Source organism: Anomalospiza imberbis, chromosome 5 (genome assembly GCF_031753505.1).
Source record: "Anomalospiza imberbis isolate Cuckoo-Finch-1a 21T00152 chromosome 5, ASM3175350v1, whole genome shotgun sequence".
Taxonomy (NCBI): Eukaryota; Metazoa; Chordata; class Aves; order Passeriformes; family Viduidae; genus Anomalospiza; species Anomalospiza imberbis.
Window position 1 is genome coordinate 42,669,181 of NC_089685.1, and position 27,741 is coordinate 42,696,921.

The 27,741-nt window shown below is 37.1% G+C and overlaps 1 protein-coding gene across 1 annotated transcript in view; it reads right to left on the bottom strand.

The window, feature by feature from the left end:
* The window catches only part of DCN (decorin), a 39,271-nt gene that overhangs the window by 9,564 nt on the left and 1,966 nt on the right, over positions 1-27,741 (bottom strand). The window contains exons 2-4 of the mRNA XM_068190367.1: positions 25,255-25,490; positions 9,844-9,956; positions 20-233 (exon numbers count right to left, since the gene is read on the bottom strand). Of these exons, the coding sequence (XP_068046468.1) occupies positions 20-233; positions 9,844-9,956; positions 25,255-25,462 (535 nt within the window). The 5' untranslated portion in view covers positions 25,463-25,490. The remainder of the gene's footprint in view (positions 1-19; positions 234-9,843; positions 9,957-25,254; positions 25,491-27,741) is intronic.

Sequence of the window (27,741 nt, forward strand, 5' to 3'; positions counted from 1 at the left end):
TAATTTCTCATGCTCATACCTAAGACAATCACTTGATTCAGTCCGTTAAAGACAGCTTTCCTCAACTTGGAGATCTCATTCTCATGAGCTCGTATCTCCTGGAGAGACTTCGGCATGTTTTCTGGGAGTTCCTTCAGGTTGTTCTTGGACAGGTAAAGTCTTTCCAGTTTCTTCAGAGGAGCAAAAGCTAATGGGCTTATTTTGCTGATTTTGTTGTTGACAAGGATCAATGCCTGTGGAGTAATAATCAAGGAGATCTTATATGATCACAAGGGAAAGTATTTTTGCGCTGAAACATTTTAAAATTACAAATATTATTATTAATATTAATATTATTATTATTCTCTAGTGCCTTTTGAGGTCTTCTAATGGCAAACTTGGTGAGCTGAAGAAGATGCAATGCAGTACTAAAAATAAAGATTATAATCTTCTGAAACAGTGAAAGGTAAGTCCTATAGAGCAAATACAAGTGTTACTTTGTTGCTGAGACTGCAATGCAGCTTCCGTTAGCATCCATAATTTATGTTCAAGAATAAGTACATACATTCTGTTTGAAAGTTGTGAAGAACAAGACAGTCACAAAAAACATTAATTTTCATTTAGTTTTTTTTTCCTGATTTTGTTTATCCTAAGGAGACTGTTATACCTCACCCAACATCACACAACTTTTCTAATCAGTTTCTCCTGAAAAGGAAATTCTATTACTAAATAGAGTGAAGGCACAGCCCAGCTTAATAAAAATATGCGTAACATCACCTCATTCCTCTTAGTCTTATAAAACAGTACTTACTAGATTTCTGACGAATAACAACCTTTTCTTCTTCTTCTTTTTTTTTTTTTTTTTTTTTTTTTTCAGAGATATAAGCTATCTTTTTGGTAAGCAAAACTTTCTATGGAAGGGGAACAACCTGAAGCATCATGCTCCAAGTCCTGCCATTGGGAATCATGGACCATATTTACTTTGCCTTTCCTGTCAGTGCCTAATCCTATTCTCACGACTGTGATATCTAGACTCAGGGTAACTCTAAGATTATCTCTCTATACAGAGAGGGCAGAAAGACCTCCATGAAAGTACTGTTATCTGTAACAGGTGTTCTCTGCATGCTTCTGAAATTTTACATTACTTCTAAATCTCATAGATTAATTAGCCATGACACAAAAAGGGAGAAGGCCTCGTTGTCAGGACATAACACAGTAAGGGAGAGTATTTCAGATACTTGAATGACTCTTATCATTCCATCTGTTTGCTATCTACTTGTCAGATTTAAAGTGCTACGTATTTTTGCAGTGGATTATGTAGAATGGGCCATATAAATATTAATATAATATTGATTCTTGATATAATATCTACTTATATTTATTAATAGGGCATCTTTTTTTTACCACCTCCATTGTGCTAGTTTCAGAAACAGAAGACAAAAACTGTTGTAAATATTATAGTGAACATCAGAGCATTTTCATACACTTTGAATATTTTCAGAATTACATTTTATTCTATTTCTTGGAGGAAAATGGAGTGTCTGACTGATTCCATAATCAGTTAAGTATTAAAACAATGACAAGACTATCAGGCTCTGTGACAGGCCTTCTCCATCATGGAAACTGGGAAGAGAAGTGGGCAGATGCAAATTTTCCCCTGATGGACTCCTCTTGCAGATCACCCTGAGCAAAGCCAGCAGTATGTACTGGACATGGTTTCATTGAGTGCACGTAAAGCTGAACATATCTGGTTTTCATTTTGTATGCTAGCTAGAAATAACTCATATGCAAGAGGAGGTAGAAGAGGTCACCCACAGTTCAGCCGAGTATTTCCCTGACAATAAGCCCATCCCAAAATAAATATGTTGGTCAGTGGAGGCCCTAGCACCAACTCTCTTTGATTTTTGCCTGTATGATAAAATCTGACATGAGAACACATGGATACACATTGGGAGTGGTTTTCTGATTCATGATTGCCAGAACTGTGATACAGATGTAGTTTCCGCCCATAGTGAAATTCATGTCCCTGTAGAGTATGAGGACATAGCAAACAATCCAGTTATTTAAAAGTGGTTACAATTGGAATTATGCAGATTAGTCTCTTACATTGTTTTTATTTCAATGTGCTACTGCTAATTACATCGTTCTTTATTTTTATTAATTTCACCATGTATTTTTTTTCATAGATCTCTAAGTCAACACTCAATGAGTTTGGGCTCATGTTTATGAGTATTTGAAATTTTTATCCTCTATCTTGTTTTGTACTGATTAACCATTTGTTTCAGCTAAAAGTCTCCCTTTTTTGGATTTCTTTTAACTGTGTTATCTTAAAAAAAAAAAAAATTGGTCAACAGTAATCACAGCTAATGACTTGGTGTCAAATATTTCTTGATGGCAATAGGCAGTCATACATTCAGCTAGGCACTGTAAATATTCTCTGATTGTTACATCTCTCAGAGTGGAACTGAAACCCCTGACCAAACCCAGAAGTTATCTAGGTACCTAGGATTAATCTGTTCTGCTTTTCCAATGCTTTCTCCTGAATATGTTAATGTTATCTTGGGGAAACACTCAGGTTTTTTTTCATTCAAACACTCAAGGAGTTTCTCAGTTAGAAATGATGGTATTCTATCAAAGGTATGTATAAAAAGACTAATTTCACAGTGGGAACATGCGTTTGGTGGTATAAGGTGGGAAAGTACCACAAGTCAGAGTTTACAACTTTTTCAGTACCAGAATATTATTTCCCTCTTAGACCCCCCTCTGCAAGTCCCTGCTCCCAGTATTTTAAACCTGCAATATTTTTCCATTGTTGTGCAGCTGTAAAGGAAAAATAAACCCACACACTAGAGTTTGTAAGAGACATTTTACTGTCTCCCAGAGCAACAACAAATGATGAGGATAACACACCAGTATAGCACCTGGCAAGCCATAGCCCTGGATTCCTTTCCCACTTCACAATGCCTCTATTATATCCCACACTTAAAGAACTAAGTTATTAGCCTTGTAGCAATGCTGTTTACTTTCCTCAGAATGTGTCCCGTATGGTTTGCATGTAACAAAAGCTAAACCAAACCAAAATAAAATAAAATTAAAAACTCAGGGGATTTAGAGGTCAATGAAAACAGGAACTAGGGAACAAAAACCTAGGGAAAACATCTGCAGGCAGTGTTACAGAGGAATGGATCTTAGGCAAAAACAGGTCACATGGACCAGCTATCTGGAATAAAGCCCAGATGGCATGATGGGACATTACACTCAGCATGTTAAAAGACATGAAATTTTTGTACAGGGCAACAAGTACTTGGAGAGAAAAATAAGTCATCCTCAAAGTACTCAAGAGTGCTGGAGCCCTCGGTCACAGATATCACTTGCAATGCTACTGGTAGGAAACAATTTGGCAGAAATGACAGCTTAGAACAAAAGTCACAGGAACTGATGCCCTTATATGAAAATCTACCTTCTTCTACACTTTCACTTTTAATGGAGGAAAAAGAATATTTCATTTAGAATAAATATACTGCCTCAGCCCTAACTTTCTCCCCCCCCAAAATTTTGAAGCATATAATGAATTCACAATAAAAAAGACTGAACATACAAATGCACAGCTTTCAACATGACCTGACAGGGGCGAAAAAATATATGGCCATAAGTGGAAAAAAAAAAAAAAAAAAAGAAAGAAAGAAAAAATAAAGAGGCAAAAATACATCAAGTATTAACACATCAGTTTGTTAGGCTTAGACATTTCATAGCAATTTCTCACAGATAAGAGAAAACTCATCTTCCATCCTCATTTTCCTGAGATAAGGTTTATTCCTTTGTCATAATATAGCATGTAAAATGCACAGTAAACATTGACTCAGTTATAATATTGCACCACCTTATCATGACCAGAAGTTTAAGTGGCATTCAGAGAGGAAAAAAAAAAAATTAAGCTTTGCTCCAAAGATGACTTTCTCTTTTAGTGAAACACCTCTAGTATTTCTGTAGTCAGGAGAAAAAATAAAAACCACTGTATGACAGGAATAGATGCTGGCTACATTGAAGTCAGTGGGAGTCTGGCCATTTAGCTCCCTCTGACGGGTTTCCACATCAAATATTTATTCCCAACACAAAAAGGAGGATTCACAATTCAGGAAAATTTTGGAACCCATGTTGGCAGGCTTTTGTCAAAATACACCCTGACAAACTGCAGAGGCAGCTTGTGGCAGTCAGGTTGGAATTAGCAGAGAGTTGTTCTTCTTGTGGTTACTAAAACTTCCAATTTTTGCCCTGTCTAGGGGTGGGGAGCAGGGAATTAAATTTTCTGGTGTAATTTCATTATATGAGCATCTCAGGAGACTGTTCTGAGTGGTTTCAATCCTCATTCATCTAAATTTAGTATAGTTTGAAGTGAGAGCCTTGCCAAAACCAGAATTAAAATGGAAAATTACCAGCAAACTTTCATCAGCCATATTACATAGTGATACACCTGTTTTGCCAGCTGGGGATGGAACTCTTATCTAACATCAATTCTTTACTGATTCATGCATCCTCCAGGGTTTAAACTGAAAAGTCAATCCCTGACCCAGTGGAATTTCTTTAATTTCCTGGGTTATGTATGACATTATTACCACTTTTTTTTTTTTTTATTACAGTTCTGCTAGGAGCAGTTATATCTTAAGAACTTTAACCTCAAGAGCCAGGCATCCTAATAAAAATAATAATAAAATTCATCCCTTTTGTTTACCTTACATTTTAAGTTAAGTCATACTTATAACCTGAGCATAGAGTCAAGGTTTTCTTCCAAATTATTACAGATGAATGTACATTAATAGAAAAACCAAAAACTAAACAACCCAAGAACAAAACAAACCAACCAAACAAACAAAACTTGCCAAAAAACAGAACTTGACATTCTTCTCGAATCATCCAAACCTAGGATCAGAGGACATAGCTAAGAAAAGCAAGGAGAAAGGGATGACATGGAAGCAATAGAGATGAAAGAATTGTGAAGGAAGGAGATGTCAAGGCACTGAAGAAGCAGCCTGTCAGTACAAACAACAGACGCCTGTGGAAAGCAGTTTGATCACGTGCACAGGACCTTGTTGAATAATGCCACAAAGCAAAGGAGCCTGCTGCAGACCTAGTTTGCCTAGCCTTTGAGCTCTCACTGAAACCTCTCAGGCAACATGACTTGCACAGATGATGAGGAAACAGGTGGTTCTTCATTTTCCTTTTTCTTTCAACCCTGTCTGTGTCTACTATGGCAAGAAATTTTGGTCATTCATTAAATTTATTACAATTGATCTGATTTTTTTATTGTTTTATTCTATAAAAACTTCTTTTTTTTTCATTAGCCTAGTATGCTGATTCTCTCTAGAATTTTAAGGACCTCAAAATATTTTGTCCTGTTTTTTTTCACACATGAAAAAAATCCTTACCCATTGTACAAGAAAAATGTTTTCTGTGCATGTGGTCTGTTTTATACTCATTTCTGTGGAAAATCTCATTGTTTCTTAAGCACAATGCAAAGGTGACTATGAGGAAATGAAAATTCTCTAAGGGAGTGCTTTATTTCAGAAAGATTAACCTTTTCTTCCCCACCTTGAGTATCTGTTAGAAACCTAAAGCTGCACCTCAGTCCTGCCACTGATGATACTAGGAGCTGGATTCAGAGGTAGAACCTGGAGAGGGATATCTGTCTTTCTTTTTGCACAGTACATGGTGATTACTGATTCTTCTTTCTGTGATTTACAGAGACTAAGTGTTTGCTTAACTTTTCATGACTGGGAAAAGGGAACTGAAGCTGTAATGAGCCATCAGAAGACTGGATTATTTAATTAATATATTTTGATGTCTCAGGGGGTTTTCTGTATCTCTGGAAGATCTTAGACTTTTCTTCAGGTTTGGTTTGTTTTGTTTGGGTGTTTTGGGGTTTTTATTTTGTTTGATTTGTTTTGCTTTTTTTAAAAAAGGATGGCATGAAATTTTCTATTGCCATACATTATTTTTCCACTTGCTGTTACTACAAAGAGAGTTTCAATTTCTCTGCCTGCACATTTAGTGTTGATAAACCTCTAGTGTGGATATGGTCATAACTTTAAGTTCCAAGTTTAAATCTTTTAGATATTTTCCTTCAGCTTAAACAAAGTTTGGTTTAGCATTTTTGTATGTACAGCCATGGCTTTGAACAGTTCTGCTAGCTTCAATTAGGTAATGTTCCATTTGATTTCAGGCCAATAGTGCACTCATCTTCTTTCACTATACTAGCACTAAGCCAATTGAAAAATTCTTGTTGGAGAAGCATGTAGTCACTATTCTGTTGTTTGTGCTGTTCTTACAGTGATCTAACACAGAGCAGTTTCTTTCACCTCTTTTTCCAGGTGCAGGCATTCTGCTGGTTTGCTTTGGCTTTGCCACACAGCCTGCAACTCCATGTGCTGTTTGTGTAGGCTCCTCCTTTACTCTGCATGAGTGCTTACTCATGTAGTATTTTGGATTCTTTATTGTGTCCATGGGGTCAAAGTACTGAACTCAATCCAGAAATGTCAGTCTGCCTGGAAAATTCTGACTGTTTCATAGAAATAGAGACTTTTTTTCCTGGCTTTTCCAATATCTTTCCTGTCTGACTTTTTTGCCACAGGTTTAAGTCATAAGCAAGTTTTTTACATAACATCAGACAGTTTTCTGAAAACGTGAAACTCAGTCCTCAGCCCATAAAAAAGGGTCTTCAATTTTTCCTCTATTCTCTCAAGACTTGTGCTAAATAAACAAAACCAAAACCACACAAACAAACAAACAATCTTTCATTTTCAAATAGAGTGAAGTCTCACTGAGTTTTAACAGTACAACATTAATAGTTTAGCCACTTTTTCTTGGATAATTTAAAGCTATGAAAATATCAAGTGCACTATAACTGTTGACTCTGATGTTTCTTGGCAGAAATCTATTATTTGCAGATAAATATTCCTTTAGCTGTGTCCTCTTCTAATTGCTTGCCATATTTCCACAGCTGCAAATTTTAGCTGCACTTGGGAAATCTACTTAGGAAAATTTTCAATACTAAGAATATTTTGGTAGATTCTAATTTCTCTTTCATCTCCAGTGCTGTGTACTCCAGTGATGTGTAGTATAAGCAGTTACATTTGTACTGAAAGAGAAGCCATGAACAAGGTATAAATAATTCCTTTTTTTTTGTGCTACTTATTCTGGCGTTTAGTACCAGTCGAGTGTTAGGTTGAACCCAACTTATTCATGAAAATCACTTCTAAAAATAATACACTTGTGATTGGTGACAGCTATAAGTATTAGGAAGGTATTTTAATAGATTATTTAAAAGTAACAAACTGTATAAGCTGTTCATTTTTTCAAGATCTATGAAAATAGGGGTTTAAGGAATTGTTCCCTTAAGTGATCATTCGAGCAAGAGGCTAACTCCAGTTTCCAATTTTAGATTTTGGACCAATATTATTGTTAATTTTTTTTTAATCTTCTTCTTTTAGTAGAGTACAGGAAAGTTTAGTAAAGTCTAAGAAATTTTTGAACACCACACTGTCAAATGTGACATTAACCCAAGCCATGTTTCTCTGGGATAAGATTAAAAAGCACATACATTTTATATATGAACCTCACACAGTCATATATCTTTAAAATAAATGAGATAATAGAGCTCTGTAAACAACAATGCTTTTGAGTTTTACTTTCTAAAAACAATACTCCCTCTGAAAAATATTTAATTGAAAGTTGGGGAATGGGAATCATTCCCAGATATTACACAGGAATATTCCTGCTGAGAACAAAGATGGTGCCTAGTTACATAAATATACTGAGTGACTAAATCATTTTTTGGGGGAAGAGAACATAGAATCATAGAATGGTTTGTGTTGGAAGGGGACATTGAGAGAATCATTATTTGTTCTTGGGTAAATCCAGGAAAATTGCAGTTTTGATGGTTACTTGTTAAAATTTATGCTAATGTATGATTTCCAGTGGTACCTAAGCATGTACTGAGTACTTTTGTGAGTAAGCCAAACAAATAATTTCTTCCATGAAGAGTTACTTATTTAATTCACTATTAAATTTTATCTGTTGCAAAAAAAAGAAAAAGAAAAAAGAAAAAAGAAAACAAAACAAAATAAAAAAAACTTAGAGTTAACTTCAATGAGATAAAATAAGTTCACAACAGCATAGCTCACAGCAGGATGTGTAATTGAGACTTGGACCAAGTGCCAAGTGGGTAGAAGTCAAGTGGGAGCAGTGATTTGCATCTGCAATACCATGTTCTGACTCATTTAATACAGTGTCATGAAGAAAGATTGCTAAAAGATTAATTTCACTGATAAGAATTTTGTCTCTTTTAGCACCTCATAGATAATCTTCACTGAAAACACAGGACTTCTTTCCAAGGTGGAAGAAAACCAAAACAAATGGGCAGGAATTACAGTGTCAAATCTCTCCTGTAGCCATAGAAGGGAATTGAAAAAAAAAAAATCTGGAGAACAAATTATTTCATTCTTAAACCTAGACTACTGAAATGTGATGTGGAAGAATGTGTTTTGTTGACTTTAGAGGTTATTTATGGAATTAGATCAACTATAGACACCTATGCTAAAATTAGATGACATGAACCTCATTATGATTCACTCATGCAGATCCCTTCATTATGGACATTCTGGCATTCATATTTTTCAAAAATTGTCTTATTGATGTTGCATTGAAACAAATATTTAAGAGGAACTTTGGAAAAAATTAAAAGAGGTAAAATTTTATAAGTTTTTTCCAAGTATGAGTGGTTGAATGTAGATTCTTGTTTGAAACAGTGATTATTTGGGTGATGATATTGGCACCAGTAATGGATGAACAGTGGGAGTTAACTTCTTTTTTTTTTGAGAAAGGAATAGAATAGAATAGAATAGAATAGAATAGAATTAGGCTGTAAAAAGCCAGGCAAGAAGAGACAAATAGGATATTCTTTATAATAATAAAGGATCAAATGGAGGAATACACAGAATAAAATAAGTTGTTGAAATGCTACAAAGTAATATTTTCGGGCATATGAGTGAATTAGGATATTACTTTCAAAGAGAGAGAATAGTCTTTTTCTGCTCTGTAAAGAAAAATATTTCAACAAAATTTAGGCAAAAGTATGAGGTATATATTTTAAAATGTTGATAAAAATTATAGACAGGGAGGAGGACCTCAGACAGAGCAAAAAAATTTACAGAGAGGAAGGTAGCTGTCTGATGGAAACTTGGAAAAGAAGAGGTGAACCAGAAAAAAAAAATGTCAGAGAAACCAGGAAGGAAAATACTTCAGCAAAGAGGAAACCAGACATAAGTGTTATAAGAGACTGGCAGGTAAAGAAGGATGAGGATGAAGCTTTGCTTGGAGAAGATTATTGCAAAAACACAATTTCATGGCAGGGCAGGGGGCAGAAAAGTAATTTGGAAAGATTCTTGAATTAAAATTAGTACAGAATGTCTGCTGACAAACGTGGCACATACAAATCTCTGTGAGCCCAGAGGCAGGAGGGGAAAAAGTACAATGAGAAGTGAGTGAGGTGGCAGGGCTGAGATGGAAATAACCAAGTATCTGTGCCAAAAAGACTGAGAACATAAATAAATATGTGAGAGAAGCTATGGTGGAGATCAGGGGACTGAATGGACAGGATACAGGTATGAATAGCTAAAAAGAGGTGAGAAACTTCTGTAGTTTGGCAAGAAAGCTTGCAGGAGAGAAATGGGGATGTAAAGAAATAAGCTGTGCTGGTGGAGGAAGATCACAAATTATTGAATCAGTTTTCCTTAAAAAATGCATTACCAGGCCAAAGCCACAATTTCTCCCCATTTTTGTTGGTAAATACCAGTTCATTTCTACACTTACATGAAGATTCTTCAGGTTCTTGAAATCTCCTTCTTTAATTTCAGTGATTTTGTTGTTCTGTAAGTCCAACAGAGTTGTGTCTGGGGGAAGGTCTTTTGGCACCTTTTCCAGACCTAGTAACAGCGAAAAGAACAATTAATTTTGAGAGAAACTTTAAATAAGGGACAGTGCCTTTCTTAGTATCATTTTTCTTTCAGTAAACAACATTTCTAGAACTAATTTCCTGAAGCAGCTTATGAAGACTTTTTTGGAAGTGTTTCTGTCTCCAGCCAGTCAAAGAACGTTTTATTTTGCTAAGTTGAACTAACATTTATTTATTCACATTTCCATTATGCCTTTTCAGAGAAAATATCTGAGGTATAGCTTGAAGAAAAGGATTTAGTTTGGGAAAATAATTACTAACATGTTTTATTCCACTGAATTGTGTGGATAGAAAATCCTTTTGGACAGAGATATAGTATTTATTATTTTCACTGGGTCTTAGCTTTTGTAGACAGAGAACTTTTCCTGCTTTTAAACGGTACTTGGTTTTTTGAAGGAAGTACGATAGTTAATTATAATAATTTCCAGAAAAAATACCATTTATTTGACAGTAACTGAGTAAATTGCAGTAAAGTCCACCTTAAAAAAAACCCCAAACTACCAATCCACCTCCCCCCTTTTCTTTTAATTGAAACTATGTCCAAGTTTTCTGGAGAACAAATCTCTTGGTTTCTCTACAACTGCCAAAAGAACATCAGACAGTTTAAATTAAAGACTCTCTTTGGGACTATTTTCTGAATAGCTGATATGTAAGTCTGATGAAGTCATGGAAATGAAATTATTTAGTGTTAAATAACACTTGCTTTACCCAGCTTTCCTTTCATACTGTGACTTGGAGTAAAACAAATCTTTTACAGTCATTCTGATTTACCACAAAATTAAAATGTTCTTTCCTAACTAGCTTTTTTTTTAAAATAGAATGTGAAATGCTAAATGAATAGTTGGTAGGAAAAAATTTCTAGACACTAATAAAGTCTATATGGGCATGTATCAGAAGTGGACTTTTCTGGGTAAAATTTTCTTTTTACCAGTAAAGGTTTTAACTAGTATTCCTGAAGCTATATTTGAACTCTTCTGGGAAAGATCTCTCTGCAAGTATTTCCAGTGTCTCCCCAGAACGATGGTGAACGGCACAATATTCTTCTCAGAGGAAAGAGATATACATATATATGTTATTTTTTTAAACCTATATATTAATCCCAAGCATGGCATTGCAAATACAGTGGGATATGCTTCCCAGAGATAAGATGCTGTGCCCACCATGGCTGTGGAGATTCCACACCTGGAGATACTCCAAAGTTGTCTGGATACAGACCCAAGAAACACCCTAAGCAGGGGAGTGGCCTAGATGGTCGCAAGTGTTGATGTCCAAATTCAACAATTCTGTGATTCTGTGATACTTATTGCTTCTCAAAAATGTGTTTTTACACACAGAATGTAGGTTTCTCTGTCAAAATCCTGTGTGAAGTAAAACTCCTTCTCTTTCAATCCTTTTGTAGAATATATGTGTGTATATGTAAAGAAAAAAGTATGGTAAGATAAAAAAATATTAAAATATTTGGATCAGATTTTTATTAAAACTGAGTGCAATAAAAATTTACCTGTCTGAGTTTTAATTACACCAGAATTCAAAAGTTTTAAAAAGCAGAATCATGCGGCCTGGAATGAACTAGTAAAAGCTTAATAAACTGACACCAGCCAAAACTCACATCTCATCCTGTTTACCTTACTGATGCTCAGTGCACAAATATTTAATACAGATTAAGATTGTTCATATTACTAAAATAACTTTTCTTCATTTAGGCATGGACTTTGTTCTTACTTCAACAGTTGCAAAACTGTTGTACTTCCAGAAGTGTAGTACTAGAGTTCCAAATATGTAAGAAAATGATACTGTACAATTTGCATGTTGGTTGTCTTTGGACAGTTTCTGTCTTCAGTGAACAGGACTGATGTCAGCAACTAAAAAATTCTTTCTCAGAAAACACTACGTTTTCAAGACCATAATTTTTTTATAACTTCCTACAATCTAGCAACTTCTATAGCGTTCTTCACATATGGGAATAAAAAGCCCTGAAGGGTTTAATTGCTTATATTCAAAGTAGCATTAGCATGTTCTGGTTGTCAGCACATTTATATTAGTAGGCTGGTACCTCTACTAAATGTTATGGCAGACAATAGGGTGCAAGAGCTATGCAGCCATGCTTTATGTGATGCCCTTGGAACATACTTCATAAGGGCACTTGGGGAACACTTGGTTCACCACTGAAAGGATAATTTGCCAGAGACTAAACTTCACACACCACTTCCATCTGTAATTTTCAGTTCCTAAAAGCTTAAGTGTTACTCATTAATATGGTAGAACTGATAATTTCTCAGAGCAATACAGTTAAATTTTCAATGCTTCATATTAGAAAGGCAAATTTGACAATCAGAAATCCATTTCTGAAAATTATTTATAACATCATTTTCCTGTCTTGTACTAGAAACTAGAAGGATGTACAATACAATAATTAGCTCTGCATGCAGAGTATAATTTCCATCACTTGAAGAGTTGAACTTTTTTTATTACCTATTCCATGTATATTGCAATGCATTTCCTGAAGCTGTTTTTAAATTTTTTTTCAAAACCACCTATAGACATCATATTTCTTTTTTTTTTTAATTGACTTGTGTGCGTTTTGAAGAGCAAAGTGTAGATGAGTACAGGGTGCACACCATCTACTGAGGAGAGCTTGCATTATCAGTGAAAGCAATTGAATACATCCTCCAGCTGAAACTTGCATCATCTAAAGCTCTCCAGTAGAGGAAGAGTTTGTAAATGGGTGAATCTGGACACTGACTTGCAAAATGAGCATTTAAATAATTCAGGACTAAACTGCATTTGAGGTGTAAACTAGATCCACATCTACCTTGGCTTGTGCTTCAGCCTGCAGTTCCAGGTCTCTGTATAAGTTGATGAACCTCCAGAGAGATACATGTAGGAGGAGCATTTGGTGTACTGCAAACTCATCCCTGTGCTTCAGGCTCCCAGCCCAGGGAGCAAAGCTTCAAACCTTTCTGGTCGACAGCATCCAGTTCACATGAATGGGGGAGCCTGAACTGACGTAACGGAGTTTAAATCAGATGGAGAAAATTGTAATCCCACTGGAAGCTCAAATGGCTACTGGCATAGAATTATCATGTCCCAGAAAGATTTTTTTTGGTTCTTCTGCCTGGGAGACAAAAGCTTAGAGGGGAATTGTGGGCTGCCCTTACTCATTTCTGAGAGACTCAGGAGATGCTCATGTACTTCTGAAGCCATGTTGTACAGTGTGATTACACATCCACTTACAACTGACTTCTGGTGAAATTTATGTAATGCCAACCAAAAAGAAAACTAGTGTCAAAATATATCAATTGAGTTTCCTCTCAATCATTTTAAGAACAGTATACACAGATATTCCAGCTCTTGGCTGTGATGTTTTTATACATTAAAACTTGCTTCTTGAAAAGCCATATGAAAATCTCTCATAGCAGTCTGAGTTTTTATGTCAATAATCAGTGCTGCACAGTTTGGTATTCAACTCCCTGGAAGTATTTCAGGCTTCTAGCTCCTAAGATTAACTTATAACTGATAAAAAAATTTAGATTCATCTGTCTTTCCCAATATTAAATTGAAAATACATATATACATATATCTATGTATTTTATACATATTTTATATTTTTTATATATATTTTATATGTATAAAATACATAGATCCTCTTTTGAATTTTGGTTGAATAAAATGAAGTCAGTTATTATTAAAGTTGGTAAATAAATTTTTTAAAAATCAATTTATTCACAAATAAGAAGAAATTATAGAGCTCCACCCTTCCCAAAAATTCTTGTTTACACTGAGATTAAGAGCTTAAAGATTCTGGAAATAAAAGAGATTTAATTAACCAGTTCATGTATCTTAGTCAAAATACCCTTTTGATTTGCACTAAAATATTTCTTTGGGAGAAATCATTACTTCCTTATAGAAGCTTAATAGCCATCAGTTCCTGTGGCCCAGCTCAGATTTCTAATACCCCTTTTTATAAGCAAAAATTTTCCTATTTTCCTGCATTATCAACCTGGAGCAAACAATTATTCCTGCCAGTATACATTTACATGTGTAAAAATGTATGCACATTAAAACACATGAAGAACAGAATAAGCTACAGAACTACAAAATGACAAAAAAAAAATTGTGTAAGGAAGTTTGAATATTTCCTTTTCTTAGGATAAAATAATATTTTATTATTCAAGACAGAAGTTTTCTTAACTTTTTTGTACACTTCCTTGCTACACAACAGATTTTTGAGATAACATGCACCATCAAAGTTTATTAAATAAAATCCAGAATTGGATTGTTAACCAATTTCTTTCTCACACAAGAAAGACTCATCCACAGTCACCTTTGGTGGGGAGATGTTACATGGACCAGGAATCTCTGCTTAGTGTGAGGTTGGAGAAGGTAACTTTGCGGAAATCAGCTTGTCTCTGTGGGATCTCATCCTTGCAGCCTTTTGTAATCATATCTTAAGCAAATGGCAGTGTCAGGCTGTTTAGCTGTGATTGCCTCACCTCCTGGAGAGGACAGAAGGCTGGTGGGTCTGAAGATTTTATGAGATTGGAAATTAGGCAGAGAAGGGCCAAGACTGGTATAATTCATCACTTATCTTGTCCCTGAGAGAGAATCAATCAGTGGCTGGCCATCTCCCATGTAGCACTGCACCAGCCCAAGTAGCACATGTTTCTCCTGCTTAGCACACCAGCCAAACAGGTGTAGGAGATGTAGCAGTAATTTGGGAATAGTGTGAAGATATTATGGGTTTTGATGCACACAGCAGGTTTTATTTCTGCTTTATTTCAGCTGAAGGAATAGCCTGCTCAGTTACAGGAGCTGAGATCAAGTGGCCATGGAATCTTTTAAACCACAAAGGAGAAGGGAGAATTTTGAACCCTCCTGGTTATGCAGAGGTTTCAGTCCACTGCTCCAGCTTCTTGGCAGCGAGAGCCACAAGTTAGTCTGCATCTTGGCATGGAGCCACATTTCTGCTGAAGCCATACGACTGTGCGAAAAAGGAATGCAAGATTTATGGGGCCAGCGAGGGAGACTAAGCAAGTAGAAGTCTGAGTCTGCAGCCCAGAGATGAGGGTGCTTTCCTGACAATTGCATCTTTCCCACACTGGGACCACAAAGTCTAAATAACAAATATGTGAACAGTGACAGTGATAAACAATTTTTACAATGTTGTGGTTTGATTTTTTGGGTGTGTATAGCGTATTTTGGGTGATTTTTCCTCCACCTATCTGTTTTACAAGCAGCAGGGATGGGGCTTATTCCTCTGAATAAACCTTTGCTTTCCCAGCTGGAGAGCACGGGCCAAAAGGCAGAGAGACATCTGAAGGCTGTAGCTCAGATACATGTGTTATTACATTGCAACACTTACGATTATTATCACAGGGGCCATAAAATGGGGCTCGTTTCTAGACTCTCTCAGTTTCTGCAAACAGCTGCTGCCAGCTGAGGAATTTGGACTGAGTTCCATGTAATTCCCAGCCGTGATCATCAGTGGCTGCACTCCCAGTGGAGGCAGCCCCTCTAGCAGCTGCCTGGGCTGTCTCTGCACTCTGCTGTGTGCTCTCCTTGCTCCAAGACCAGCTCTGCTGCATCCCACTGACGGGCAGCAATCTTCCCAGGGGTGAATGACCTTAGCAATGCCCTGTGTGGACTCTGGGGCAAATGAGGTGAAAGGCAAGTTTACAGGGTCAGGATACTTAGTCATGGAAAAATAACTAGATTCAAGGACTGCTTTCTGGAAGGATGGCAAGGAACTGCTTTGAATGCTTTGACTTAGAAAAGTTTACTGATAGTTTCCCAGGCTATGTGCTACAGTATTTACTGGAAATCTGTTCTCTATTGTGTGGGATTTGCAAATATGGGCAATTTCATTATTTGCATCCATGAAATAAGAAACAATTGTCTTTTTCTACAGACAAGTATCCATGGCCTCCTTCTCTCTCCCACTTTCAAACTAAAAGTTTCTTCTCTACTTTCTCCACTCTTGCTATTAAATCAGCAGTAATTTTTTTTTCTAACAGATATAAAAAAGCACTATGGAATGCATAAGATTCTAAAAAAAATATATTATTGAAGATGATTCACAACTGTTTTTTAGATATTTTTCCTGTTCAGTAGTCTGAAAGTCTCATAAGTTCCATTTTAGGCTTATTTTTATTACAGATTATTGTTTTTGTATATGTCTGACCCTTCCCATAGGAAAGAACAAGAAAACAAACTCCAATCCCTGTTGAGGTGGCCCCTCACAAGGGTAGACCTACTGACCTATTGCTACACAGAGGATTTTTCCCCCCAAACATTTATAACATTGCTTCCCAGAACAGAGTGAGAAATACAGGAAAATAAAAACGAATTCACACACACTGCAATCAAAGGCATAGTTCTCCACTGTGATAGTGCTAACAATTATAAAAGCCCTAACAAAGGTATAAAAGTGTATTCATGACTTTATCTGCTCTTTTCCACCTCCACCCACTCTGAGTAGTGAACACTATTTCAAAGCATAACAAATATTGAAAGCCACAGCTGTTATGAATTATTTTTCAGTGCTAGTCACATTTCTGGTACAGATAGAGTTATTCTCCTGGCTCCAGAAGTTAATACCTAAGAGTAATGATATATTTTTGAAGCTAAAATTCATGCAACTTTTACTTCTGACTTTTAATTACAATGATCTCAAATGTATATGCCTTCTGAAGAGCACTAGCATTTTAGATAGACAGAAAAATATTCTGAAATAATCTTTAGACTTCAGGGAATAAGACGTAAAGTGAAATAAAAATCAAGTATTATGAGTTTTCTAGTTAACTCCTAGAATCATCAGCTTTACATTTCCCGCTGCTATGGTTGCAGACATAAAACATCCCATCAGAGAGCATCAACTGACCCATGTGATTCATGCAATCTGCCAGCACCATATGTATAATGGCTTTACTCAAAGTGGATGCAACGCAGATGTGCTATCTATGAGTACTCATGCAGTAAGGTGAAACATTTATTCCTTCAGTAGACATGAGAGAGCATTCCAGTGACTCAGAAAAGTGAGCATTATCTAAAAAATTATGTTTTGAAAGACCCTTTGGAGTAATGCAATTTGATGTTTACCTCTGCTTCAGTTTAAATTAGCAACAGGCAACAGACAACAATTTGAGGACAGTTCCCTCAATTTTTACTTTGGGATTTACCAGAATTGGCTCTAACATAATGTCATAAAGAATCATCTGGGGGAGGTCTTCTCTGGTTTCAAGTAAACTTACCCCTTCCTGTTCTGACTACATGGTCATTACACAGCCCTGGTTTATAACCTGAGGGCAGAGATATATTCCTGGTTATTTCAGGTACTTCTAAACATAACACAGCCATTTTTCATAAATGTTTTAGGATTGTTGTCAACCTACTCTCATGCAAACATAAAATGGAAGAAGCTGCTGTGGTCATGTCTCGACACAGTGAATAACAAACAAATTTTGGAAAAGAATTTCCAGACTGAATCAGGAAATCTACAGACCTGCTAGTTCCTTCTTTCTACTAAATAATGTATATATGCCCTTGTAACTCTTAGACATATTTGCTTTGTAAATTTTATTTCATCAGACATTTAGTGATAGAGCTTCCCCAGGTCTTCTGTAACTCTAACAGTCATCTCCAGCCCAGAAGATGTAAACTCTGTGCCACAGAGAGAAAGAATAAAGAAGAGAAAGTAAATTTTATCCCCTAATCCTGAAAACATTAAGACTCTAATTTAATTCTTTGCCTTTGCTCCTATATCTCTTAGACAGAGATACACAGCAGTGAGTTTGATTATTGCACCACTATGGACACTTTCTTCCATGTCGCCCTAAAATATGAGTTCATTGAGAAACTCTTTAGTTTCTGAGGCCCACTCTGGAGCAATAGAAGGGAAAACATGTATTCTAGTATAGAAACTGAAATCATTCTAGGCTTTCACATTTTAGGTGGTAGAGGAGGTGCAAGGAGAAACTGTTTCTGGGATGTCTTATTGCACATTTCTGTTGTGTAATGTTGTATTACAGGACCAGACTGTATCCCCATTTACTCTTGTACATGTTTTAAAAGCTGTGACATTTCTATAAATATTTTTTCCATTTGGGTTTTTTTGCCATTAAGTCCTTAAAGTTACCATCAGGTGGGCAGAAGTGGTTTCTTGCTTTTACTGCTATTTGTAAAATATTGCATTCCATTTCTTATTAAAATTAAAACTGTAAGCATCCTCTCCTTAACAGATTTTTGTAGAAACTAAAAACACTCCAGCTAGGTCTCAGGCAACAAACACAAAGATGGTATGGGATGCTCTCCTGGATTCCTCCTCATATGAGTATGCATACAGAGAGTACATTAATTCTTTAAATACTGCTTTTCCCCTTTTTTGATTCCTGTTGACTGCATACGAGATTTGCAGTAGAGTTGCCTATGTAGCAAATGCAACCTTACTAAAATCAGGGTCATTTGTAGAGAGCTGTTTGAATCTCATAATTGGCTCCATAAGTTGAAAACTGCAACACAAATCCCATCTTTTTTTTTTTTTTCTCCCAAAAAACCCATGCAGGCATGGTCTTTGGTCTTGAGGTCCCTGTGTGTCGGTGTTTATTTTTTCCACCTCTGTCTTTGCAGAGAAGCCCAGTAGCAAGTTTTACTCTTTTGTTCAGCCTACAGAAAATGAGACTGAAGGGAGACTTCATTGCAATTTACAACTTCCTCATGATGGGAGGAAGAGGGGCATCACTTTTCTGTGGTGATCACTCACAGGACCCGAGGGAATGGCCTGAAGTTGTGTTAGGGGAAGTTTAGACTGGATATTAAAAAAAAGGTTCTTCACACAGAAGGTGTCTGGGCACTGGCATAGGCTCCACAGGGAGGGGGTCACAGCACCAAGCCTGAGAGAGCTCAAGAATAACTTGGCAATACTCTCAGGCACATGGTGTGAATCTTGGGGCTGTTCTGTGCAGGGCCAGGAGCTGGACTTTGATAAACCTGATGAATCCCTTCTAACTCAGAATATTCTGTGATTCTGTGATTATCTATCTACTTTACTTTCATAGTGTAAAGGACAACAGTGCTCTATGTGAGCATATTAAATACAATACAGCCAAAGACACATATAATTCCAGCATTTTCTGGGCAGACATGGAAAACAGGATAAATAAATTTTCTAAAATGACAATATATTTTGGAGAATAAAGTTTTTTGTTTGAACTTTAGGAAAAGACTAAAATATATGCAGAAAAATACTTCATTTTCCTGGAACTTGATTATCTTCTTTTGGACCACTTCCTTTTAATCAAAGATTCAGGGCATGTGTAAAGCAAAATATAGACCACTGAGTCGAAATTTGTTAAGGCTGGGACACTCCAATCTGGGTTTGAAACTGGTGTTTTGAAAATCTGCGTAAAACTAGATTTACAAAATACTATAGTAACTGTGTGAACAGAGATTTCTGGAGAGCTGTGTGCAAATAGCAGAAGTTTCTTGCTGCTATAATTGGTGACTTTGCACAGGACCTGATTTCCTAGATCTCCCTGTTGCTGTGGGTACACAGTGAACACTGGGAAGGAGCTTTTGGAGTCTTTATCTCTTCCTTGGCTGGGACCCCTCCATAATTAAATACCAGAGGCTTTTTGTTGTGAAAACACATGTATTTTTAAAATAGCTATATCTCTTACCAAGTAATACTCTCTTCAAAGTCGTCAAGAACATAACACACACACCAGTCACACCCGTTAGTCCGTAACACTAGGTCATGTAAGGAATGATTATTTAGCCTGTTTTAAACATTGTAATCACCTATAATCACTTATCATTTACTGACATTTTACTAGATGTCTATTAGCTATTTATTACTACATTGGGAGATTTTAGAAATGAACAATTGTGACAGAGCAAGTCAGAAAACAGTCACTTGTACAACTATGACTTGGCAGTCTGCATTTCCATTCCTGCTACTAGGCTTTCATAAATGACATTTCCAAGTCCGAAGCAAGCAAACAAATCTAAAAAACTAAGACAAAAAAAGAAAACATACAAAGCTGGTCACTGTTACCTTGGAGTAAGCAGTAAATAAGGAAGGGATGTACTTAGAGTGGATTAATTTTCATTTAGGATCATGTTTATCAGCTGAAACTGGAACATCAGTAATTCAAGTGGTGATGCAAAAAGGCCTGTCTTTTACTGCCACACTGGCAAAAGATAATGGCTTTTTGTTAATATAAAGTAATCTACATCCAAGACAATATTTTTTTCTTGACATTTTTTCAAGTATTTTCTTATTATTGGGTTGTTCATTTAATGATTTTTCAGAATTTACTGAGCACAGGGCTTTAATTCATGTTTTCTTAACTTCCAGGTCATCCCCAAAATTGTATCAAAGCAGAATATATACAAAAATTTAATAATCCATGCCAAATTTATCACAAAACAAAATGGCAACATGGGTTTATTTTTCCTTGCCTTAATTTTAACACACATAACCTCATTAATCTGTAAGTCAGTTGCATAACCTCCAGTGGTCATTGCCCTGTCTTGGCAGTTTGCTTCTCCTTTCCATCAGTGACATCTACCTTAGACAGGATGAACCCTTGCATGGACAGCCTACCTCACCCCATGTCTATGAAAGGAAAGCACACCTGTCGTAGGTTCTTAACATCCTATGATAATTCCTATAGATCCTCCAGTCTGACCTCCAACATATTGAGGGTATTCCAATTCACCCAGTGAGCATGTGGAATGCTGGATGGCTTGTGCTTGCTGACAGCCTAAGTTATGTTGGGCTAAAGAATGTCAGTTTTTAGGCCAGGGTCTTGTGATGTTGGTACTATTCTCAGCATAAGTTACAGAATACTTTCCCAGATTTCATGGCTCCATTTTAATGATAATAATTTGGTAAATGATCCATTCCATGAAGCCAGGGGTTTTCATAAGGGTATTGGATTCTATTAAACATAAAAGGAGTAAGACTTAATCTTCATTGTAAGAAGAAAAAAAAAACACATAAAGAATGAAATAACTTGTTCTAAAGGCCCATGAGTGACAGTGTAAATTCACAAAAAAATCTTTTTTTTATTTAAAAATTGTATTTGTTAATGCCTGGCCATTTAAGGATACATGCTTTCTTTTATTGCGTGTTTAGTAATCTATAGAATTAGGTAAGATTATTGAACATTTAGCTTTAAAGATTATGTTTCAAAACAAGGTATATTACAAAGGAGATAATTTCCTTTATAGTGAAAAATGAAGTTTTCACGTGGAGTCAAAATCAGAAAAATGGATGTTCAGATATTTCTGGAAGATTTCATACAGCAAGATAAATTATCTTTTGCCAACAAATAAATAGCCACATCATGATAGTTCAAGTGTTGAAGAGCCATCAGTTGATATATTAAGACACTCTATTTGTTCAGATAAATTGCCTCATGCTACCAGATAATAATTACTGGTAATACTTTACATATCTGTGAACCTTTCATCTCCTGATCTCAAAGTGCTTTTCAAACACTCCATGCTGAGCTCTAATGTACTCTTCTTTATATAAGCTGGAGAAACCCTGCATTTCTGAGCTGTGGGCAAAATTTGAATTTTAGCTGTAATACCACTTGAACTGTGTTTGCTGACATGTCTCTCTCCCACACCTTTAGGGAACCACAAAGCCTCCATGGATACTCCCAGTAACACAGATGGAGAGATCCCCACTATGTCCTGTAACTCTCCAAGGAGGGCAAGCTCATTGCATCCCGTATAGAGACACTGCTTATTTAGAAGGGGCTGCCAGACTTATCTGAAGGTGAAAGAAAGCTCTGACAACCACCTCTGAGTGTGCTTGTGAAGCATTCTGCATCTGCTGCAGGGATGAGTAATCACACATGCATCCTCCTGCCTACCAGGGTGCTCTGGGATGAACTTTACTTGAGACTCCCTTTGGGAGGATGAGACTTTAAATGGAACTGTTAATCCTTGCTAGGGTTTCTGAGAGGCATTTGTCTTCCCATCTGACTGCACATCTTCCCTGTACATATTACTTTAGAATGGGAAAAGTGGCCTCTGAGCAGCTACATCAGTTGCTCCCCACCTGTACTGTGCTCTAATAAGGAAGATGTCTGTGATTCCTATAAAAGCCTGGATATAGCATAGCAATGCCTCACACTGAAGCATGATCAAAAAGTGAACCTGTGGCTCCCTTTTAACAACAGGACGTAGATTAATAAAAGGCAGCAGTCTTATAAAGCTAGCACAGTGGCCTTCCTTGATAAGATACTTGAGCCTGTTCGCAAAGGTGATACTTCTCATGAAATGTAGGCACATGGGGTTCTGCTTTTGATACATCAGTAACCAAAACTTAGAGAGAATTCTTTTTCAGGATGTGAGAAGGCAGCATTATCCTTCTTGTCAACTCAGCTCTTGGCTGGGAGGCAAAATAAATTAATTTGTAGGTGTGTGTTTAGGAAGATGTGACTGAAGTTTAAGACTATAGGAATGCAAAAATTCAGCTGACAAGACTGTAATTGGACCACTGGGCATTTTTTTTTCATTGTTTTTATTGAACTTGGATTTTATTTTTTTTTATTATTACCATCCAGTGCTCATGAGAAAAGGGGCAAACCTGATCTCTGGACTCTGGATTCAATAGTTCTCCTGTGGTTTATTCACCTAATCTTCTGTCGGCTGGTCGTTTTTTTCCTTATGAAGTAAAAATCTACAAATACCAAATGCCCATTTAGGCACAAAAGAAACAGGCTGAGGAAGAGGAGACGTCTCCATATGTTGCTCTTGTTAGGGTCCTCCAGCTGCTCTAGTATGACCCCTGCACCCGTGGGCTCATGGCTGTAAACATTCCTTCCATGCTGGAGAGTGAGTAGGGAAAAGGATCCTGATTCAGGTTTCAACTTTCCTTTGTGAGAATTTATTTAAGAAGGTCTTAATATACCCTTTTGAGGACCATTGTAATTGCCTGAAATTTTTCTTCTACTAGTACCCATGGGACTAGATGACTAAATTTAATTATTTTGGAGGACAGATGTAGCTAATCTGGTTGGGTTGGAAAAGCACAGAGCTGAAGGGAGAGGGAGGCCAGGAGCACAGGTTAATAGGGAGGCAGAACTTTCACTGCTAGTTTCAAGCCTTCCATGTGCAAATTGCATTCCTGATCCCTGAAACATGAGTGTCCTTCATCCCACTGCTCAGGAGCGCATGAGGTCGCCGCCACTGTTTGCAGCAAAAGGCTAGCAACTGTCTTTTCTCAAGTCAGTAGGTAAATATGATTTTGCCTGGGTCTGTCACACAGTAGTGAATTCAGAAGAGTAGAGGGCAGGTTTGCCTGTGAGCAGGTGACACACAGCTCTCCTGTCCCTGCTTGCAGGGCAGTCAGCAGACTCGTGTCTTCATGAGCCGCCCAGCTGGACTGTGTCCCATCAGGGGCTGTTACATGTGACAAAGATGGGTAAAACTTAATGGCAAGGCTGGCACTGCTTGATAAATACTTCCTTGAGCTCTGCCAGGGAAGTATTATTTATTTATTTTTCAGGGCTGTATATTTTGAGCCCAGGGAGATCTCTTTTCCTGTGTACCCAAGGGCTGGATGCTATCAGTCCAGCTGATCCAAAAACACAACCTTTTCATTGTATGATATGCAGCATGTGGGTTTAAAGAAAGCTCAAAATATATCTTTTTTCACCCCACATGAAATTATTTGGGAAACACTGGCCTGGGGCCTTAATTGCTGTATTTCTGAGTCTCCTTGTCAGTATGGGACTCTACTAACTCTGAAGTATCTTATGCAATGTACTGTAAACCATGTATCTGTGAAGAAGTGCATGACCACAGGAGCAAACACAGGAGCAAAGGGTCTTGTGTGAATGTCTCTACTTTTTCACCACGTGAAAGCTCATTACATGCTGCAGAACTGAAGCAGACTGAGAACAAGATCTCTAAATAACTTAAATTCCATCAGCATTACTAAGTGTAACAATAATAAAACCTAAGATTTTCATGGCATGTGGGGCAACCTCCTCCCCACTCTCCATTCCATGTTTGCTCTCTCTGGCACCCAGATGGTAAAAAAACCCCATCTTTCAGGAGGGTTAGTACTGTGGAAGCTTTCTGAAAGGATAGCTAGGTTAGCCTACTCTGTTTTTTGCAGCTTGGCTTGCATTGCTCACTGAGTGTTTGCCAAACATATCTGTTGCATAATTACGTGGCTCACTTTAACAAATTCACAGAAGTTTCTAGGGGTGTAGCTAAAGTTTGCCCTCCTTTCTGTAATTATACAACCCCCAAAACAATGAGACACAGGTCCTAATTGATGGATTTGTGCCATGATTTACAGTAACTATCAAAGCCAACATTTAAAGAGCTAGGAGGACTAAAAGAAAAAAAAAAGCTCTATAAAATCATGAGAAGTTATTTGTCTGTTTTCTTGTGAACAAAACCAATTCTAATTGATTTTCTGCACTATACACTAACTAAATGTACACTAATTAACTAAGACTGAATTACACTGGTTTAAACTAAGAGCAGTCTCACCAAAGTCATCTTCATTACTTGAGATTTCTGCATGGAAAAGTCAAATACAGTGATGGCAGATATGTCTTCATATCCTGCTACTCTGACTCTGTACACAAGCCCTTCCCTTACATAAAGGAGTAAGGAAAGTTTGTGAGGAATGTTCTCATGGTTTCAGCTTATATAATGTCTTAGAAAGATATTTAATAAAGAATTCCATGCTGTGTTCATTATTTTGGTGTGTTTCCAAGCTCTTTACTCCAAAGAGCTGGTTCCAAGACATATGATTCAGTTGGTTATTTCATGCTCATGTATTTCTATGGAAATGGGATGAGGCACTATGTTGAGGCACTAGACAGTAGGATTAAAGGTGTTGGACCTTGGACCACACAATTTAGAACCTTTTAAAATGTTTCCATCCCCACATCTAACTTTACTGCATTTATTTATATTAATCTGAAGGAATACTTTGAAAAGTTATTTTCTCTGCAGGAGAAATCTGTGGCATTTCAAAGAACAAATGAAATGTACACATTCAAAATATACATTTTTAAAAAATCAAACATTCCTCATGGTCACAACAATGCCCATCTTGCCAGGGCTTTGTGACCTACTTTGCATTGAAAATTCTGGATAACAGCATCTGTAGCATATTTCTTTGAAAAAAGCCAGTTAGGGAGTGACAATCCATGGCAGCCTCACCGCCCAGCTGCTAGCCCGTGATTAGAATGTGAGTACAGAGCCTCTGAAGATGCTCTTGGGCTTACCTAGGTCGGAGCACTGCACCACACGTAGATGACACTGGCAGCGGAAGGGGCACACCGGTCCAAACCCAGATATGACGGGATCATCCGTCGGAGCCATGTCGGCTGACCCCTCATCCTCCAGCATAAAGTCAAAGAGGCCCTGCTGGTGGAAGGGCTTGGCCAAGCATGCTGGCAGCAGGAGCACAAAGAGCAGAGCCAGCCTCTTCATGGCTTAGTTCATTGACTCCCAACAGAACCTAGGATTCAAAGCAGTGGATTAACAACAAAAGTAGCAGTTTCCCATAGCTGCACAGTTCCTCCTGAAGGAGGTCCAGAACATCCACCAATTGCATAAATGTTCCTTTCAATTAAAAAAAAATGAATTGTAAAAATAGGACAGTTATGTTATAGGAGTCTGGTAACTGCTTGTCAATAGGCCTTTTTATTTTTTTTTTTGCAGAGCAGTTTGAAGGCAACAGTAAACACATCTGTTTGTATATTTAGAGTAATATTTTTTAGAAACAGGCAGTGCTGTCAACTTTGTTATGCAAAAGAGTCAAAGCAATAAGCCACATTTTCCATGTGCCTATTTTCTGCCAACATAACAGTCTATTTGATTTCATTAGCATTTATTTCATAGCAATGGGTTTGACTCTGGGGACAAACCTGAGGTTCCCAAACTCACTGTAATTCAGTATTTCATGTCTTGAGAAATATTTTTTAAGTATCGGCTTGCTGTGTGTTTTAAATTATAGCTTAGTAAAACTGCCTGAGAAAGAGTAGGATTTAGTGACAGGGTGGAAAGTGGGAAAGATCTTTAGTTGTTTAAATGCACTATACTTCTTTCCTAGTTCAGACAGCACAATAAAATGGAATAAAGTGTTGTGTTATATTGAATAGTCCTGGCTTTCTTTCTAAATTTGGACATCCATCCTAAGAATCCTCTGCTTTGCACTGCATAAGCTTTTGAATTGATGCTTGCAAAGTTGTGTGCACACTTTCTAATAGGACTTCAGGGCTTCATTCTGCAGACTTTCATAATCAGGAGCAACTTTATACAAGTAAGTATTGCCATAGATATTAACAAGAAAAGCTGCTTAAATGCATGTTCTCAGGACTTAGGCTTAGATGCATTTCAGCACACTCTAAGTTATGCTACCTGTCTTGTTGTCCATTAAGGAGAAATTGCACAACTGCTTGCAGGTTTTGTATCAAGGCTATAAACACCAGCTAATTTTCTGAATATTATTTTCTTTTACTGTGTATTTTATATAATGAAGTCCATACTTTACTAATTTTAAATGATTTTTAAAAACCCACCAAAAAACAACAAAAACAAAACAAAACAAAAAAATCCCCCCCAAAAAATAAACAAAACAAAAAACCACCCAAAACCACCAAAATGAAATCTGCCTTCAAATTGCCAAGAGACACAAAGGCAAACTTGTCATTTATATAGAAACTTTTTCCTAAAATGGATGGCATAGTCCTAAACACAGATGCTGCTCTTTGTAATGAAAGCAAAACTGTCCACTTGCTTCTTCAGGTCAATATCTTAGAAACATCTTGCATGGGTGCTAGCTGGGATTATTTCTTTTTCTAGAAGAAGTTATCAAACAGCGAGGGGTGTTCTAGAGCATTTTTCATCTCCATATTCATTATTGGATTAAAAAAACTGGGAAAGGCAGAAGAGGAGGACTGCCTCCCTCTCTACTTTGACATATGGAACCTACCAGGGAGATGACAAGAAAGAACAGATGATATTAGGTGAGAGTAGTTTACTGAAACCTACCTTTCTAACATACTACAACCAGGTATTCTAAAAGGAATGTTTAGTGTTAAGAAAAAAGCTAAATATATAAAAAAGCCATGAGATTGGATTTAGATACAATTTATATTGTGCCTGGGTTCACTTTCCTTTATGAATTTCTACTTACAGGTGCCAATAATACAGTTCTCCAGAAACCTTTAGGTCTGTTTCTTGAGAAGATGATTAGGCTGCCTAATAAAATATGCTGGTGTCTTTAAATAATAGCCTATATTCCTGTGATCTACCTGACAGGAAGACATGTATCTAACATCTTCAGACATCCTAAAGACTGCAAAGTGAAACCACATGGAGTAAAACACTGTTTATATTGTCACTTTCAGGGACATATTTGTTTTCTTAGTTGGATATGAAAGTACTTCTGTTCCTGGAACAGACACCTTACTTACTGCATGTACTGAGGGGGATCACAGACCCCAACATCAGCGAGACAGTTTTTAGTATGTTCTGTCAGCCAGTGCTGACAGTGTAAACTCATGACATGTAGCAGGAGCTGGCTGTGTCCCCATGTGGATCATCCTCCTGTGCTTCCTCCTGCCCTGGCTCCCCACTGACACTGGCACTGTGTCCCTTTCTCTCCAACACCCCTGCCAGTGCAGGCAGAGTGCACAGGGACACGTCAGGATGTCACAGCAAAGTGCTGTTAATGCATGGCAGTGAACTGTTTCCAGGGTTTCATC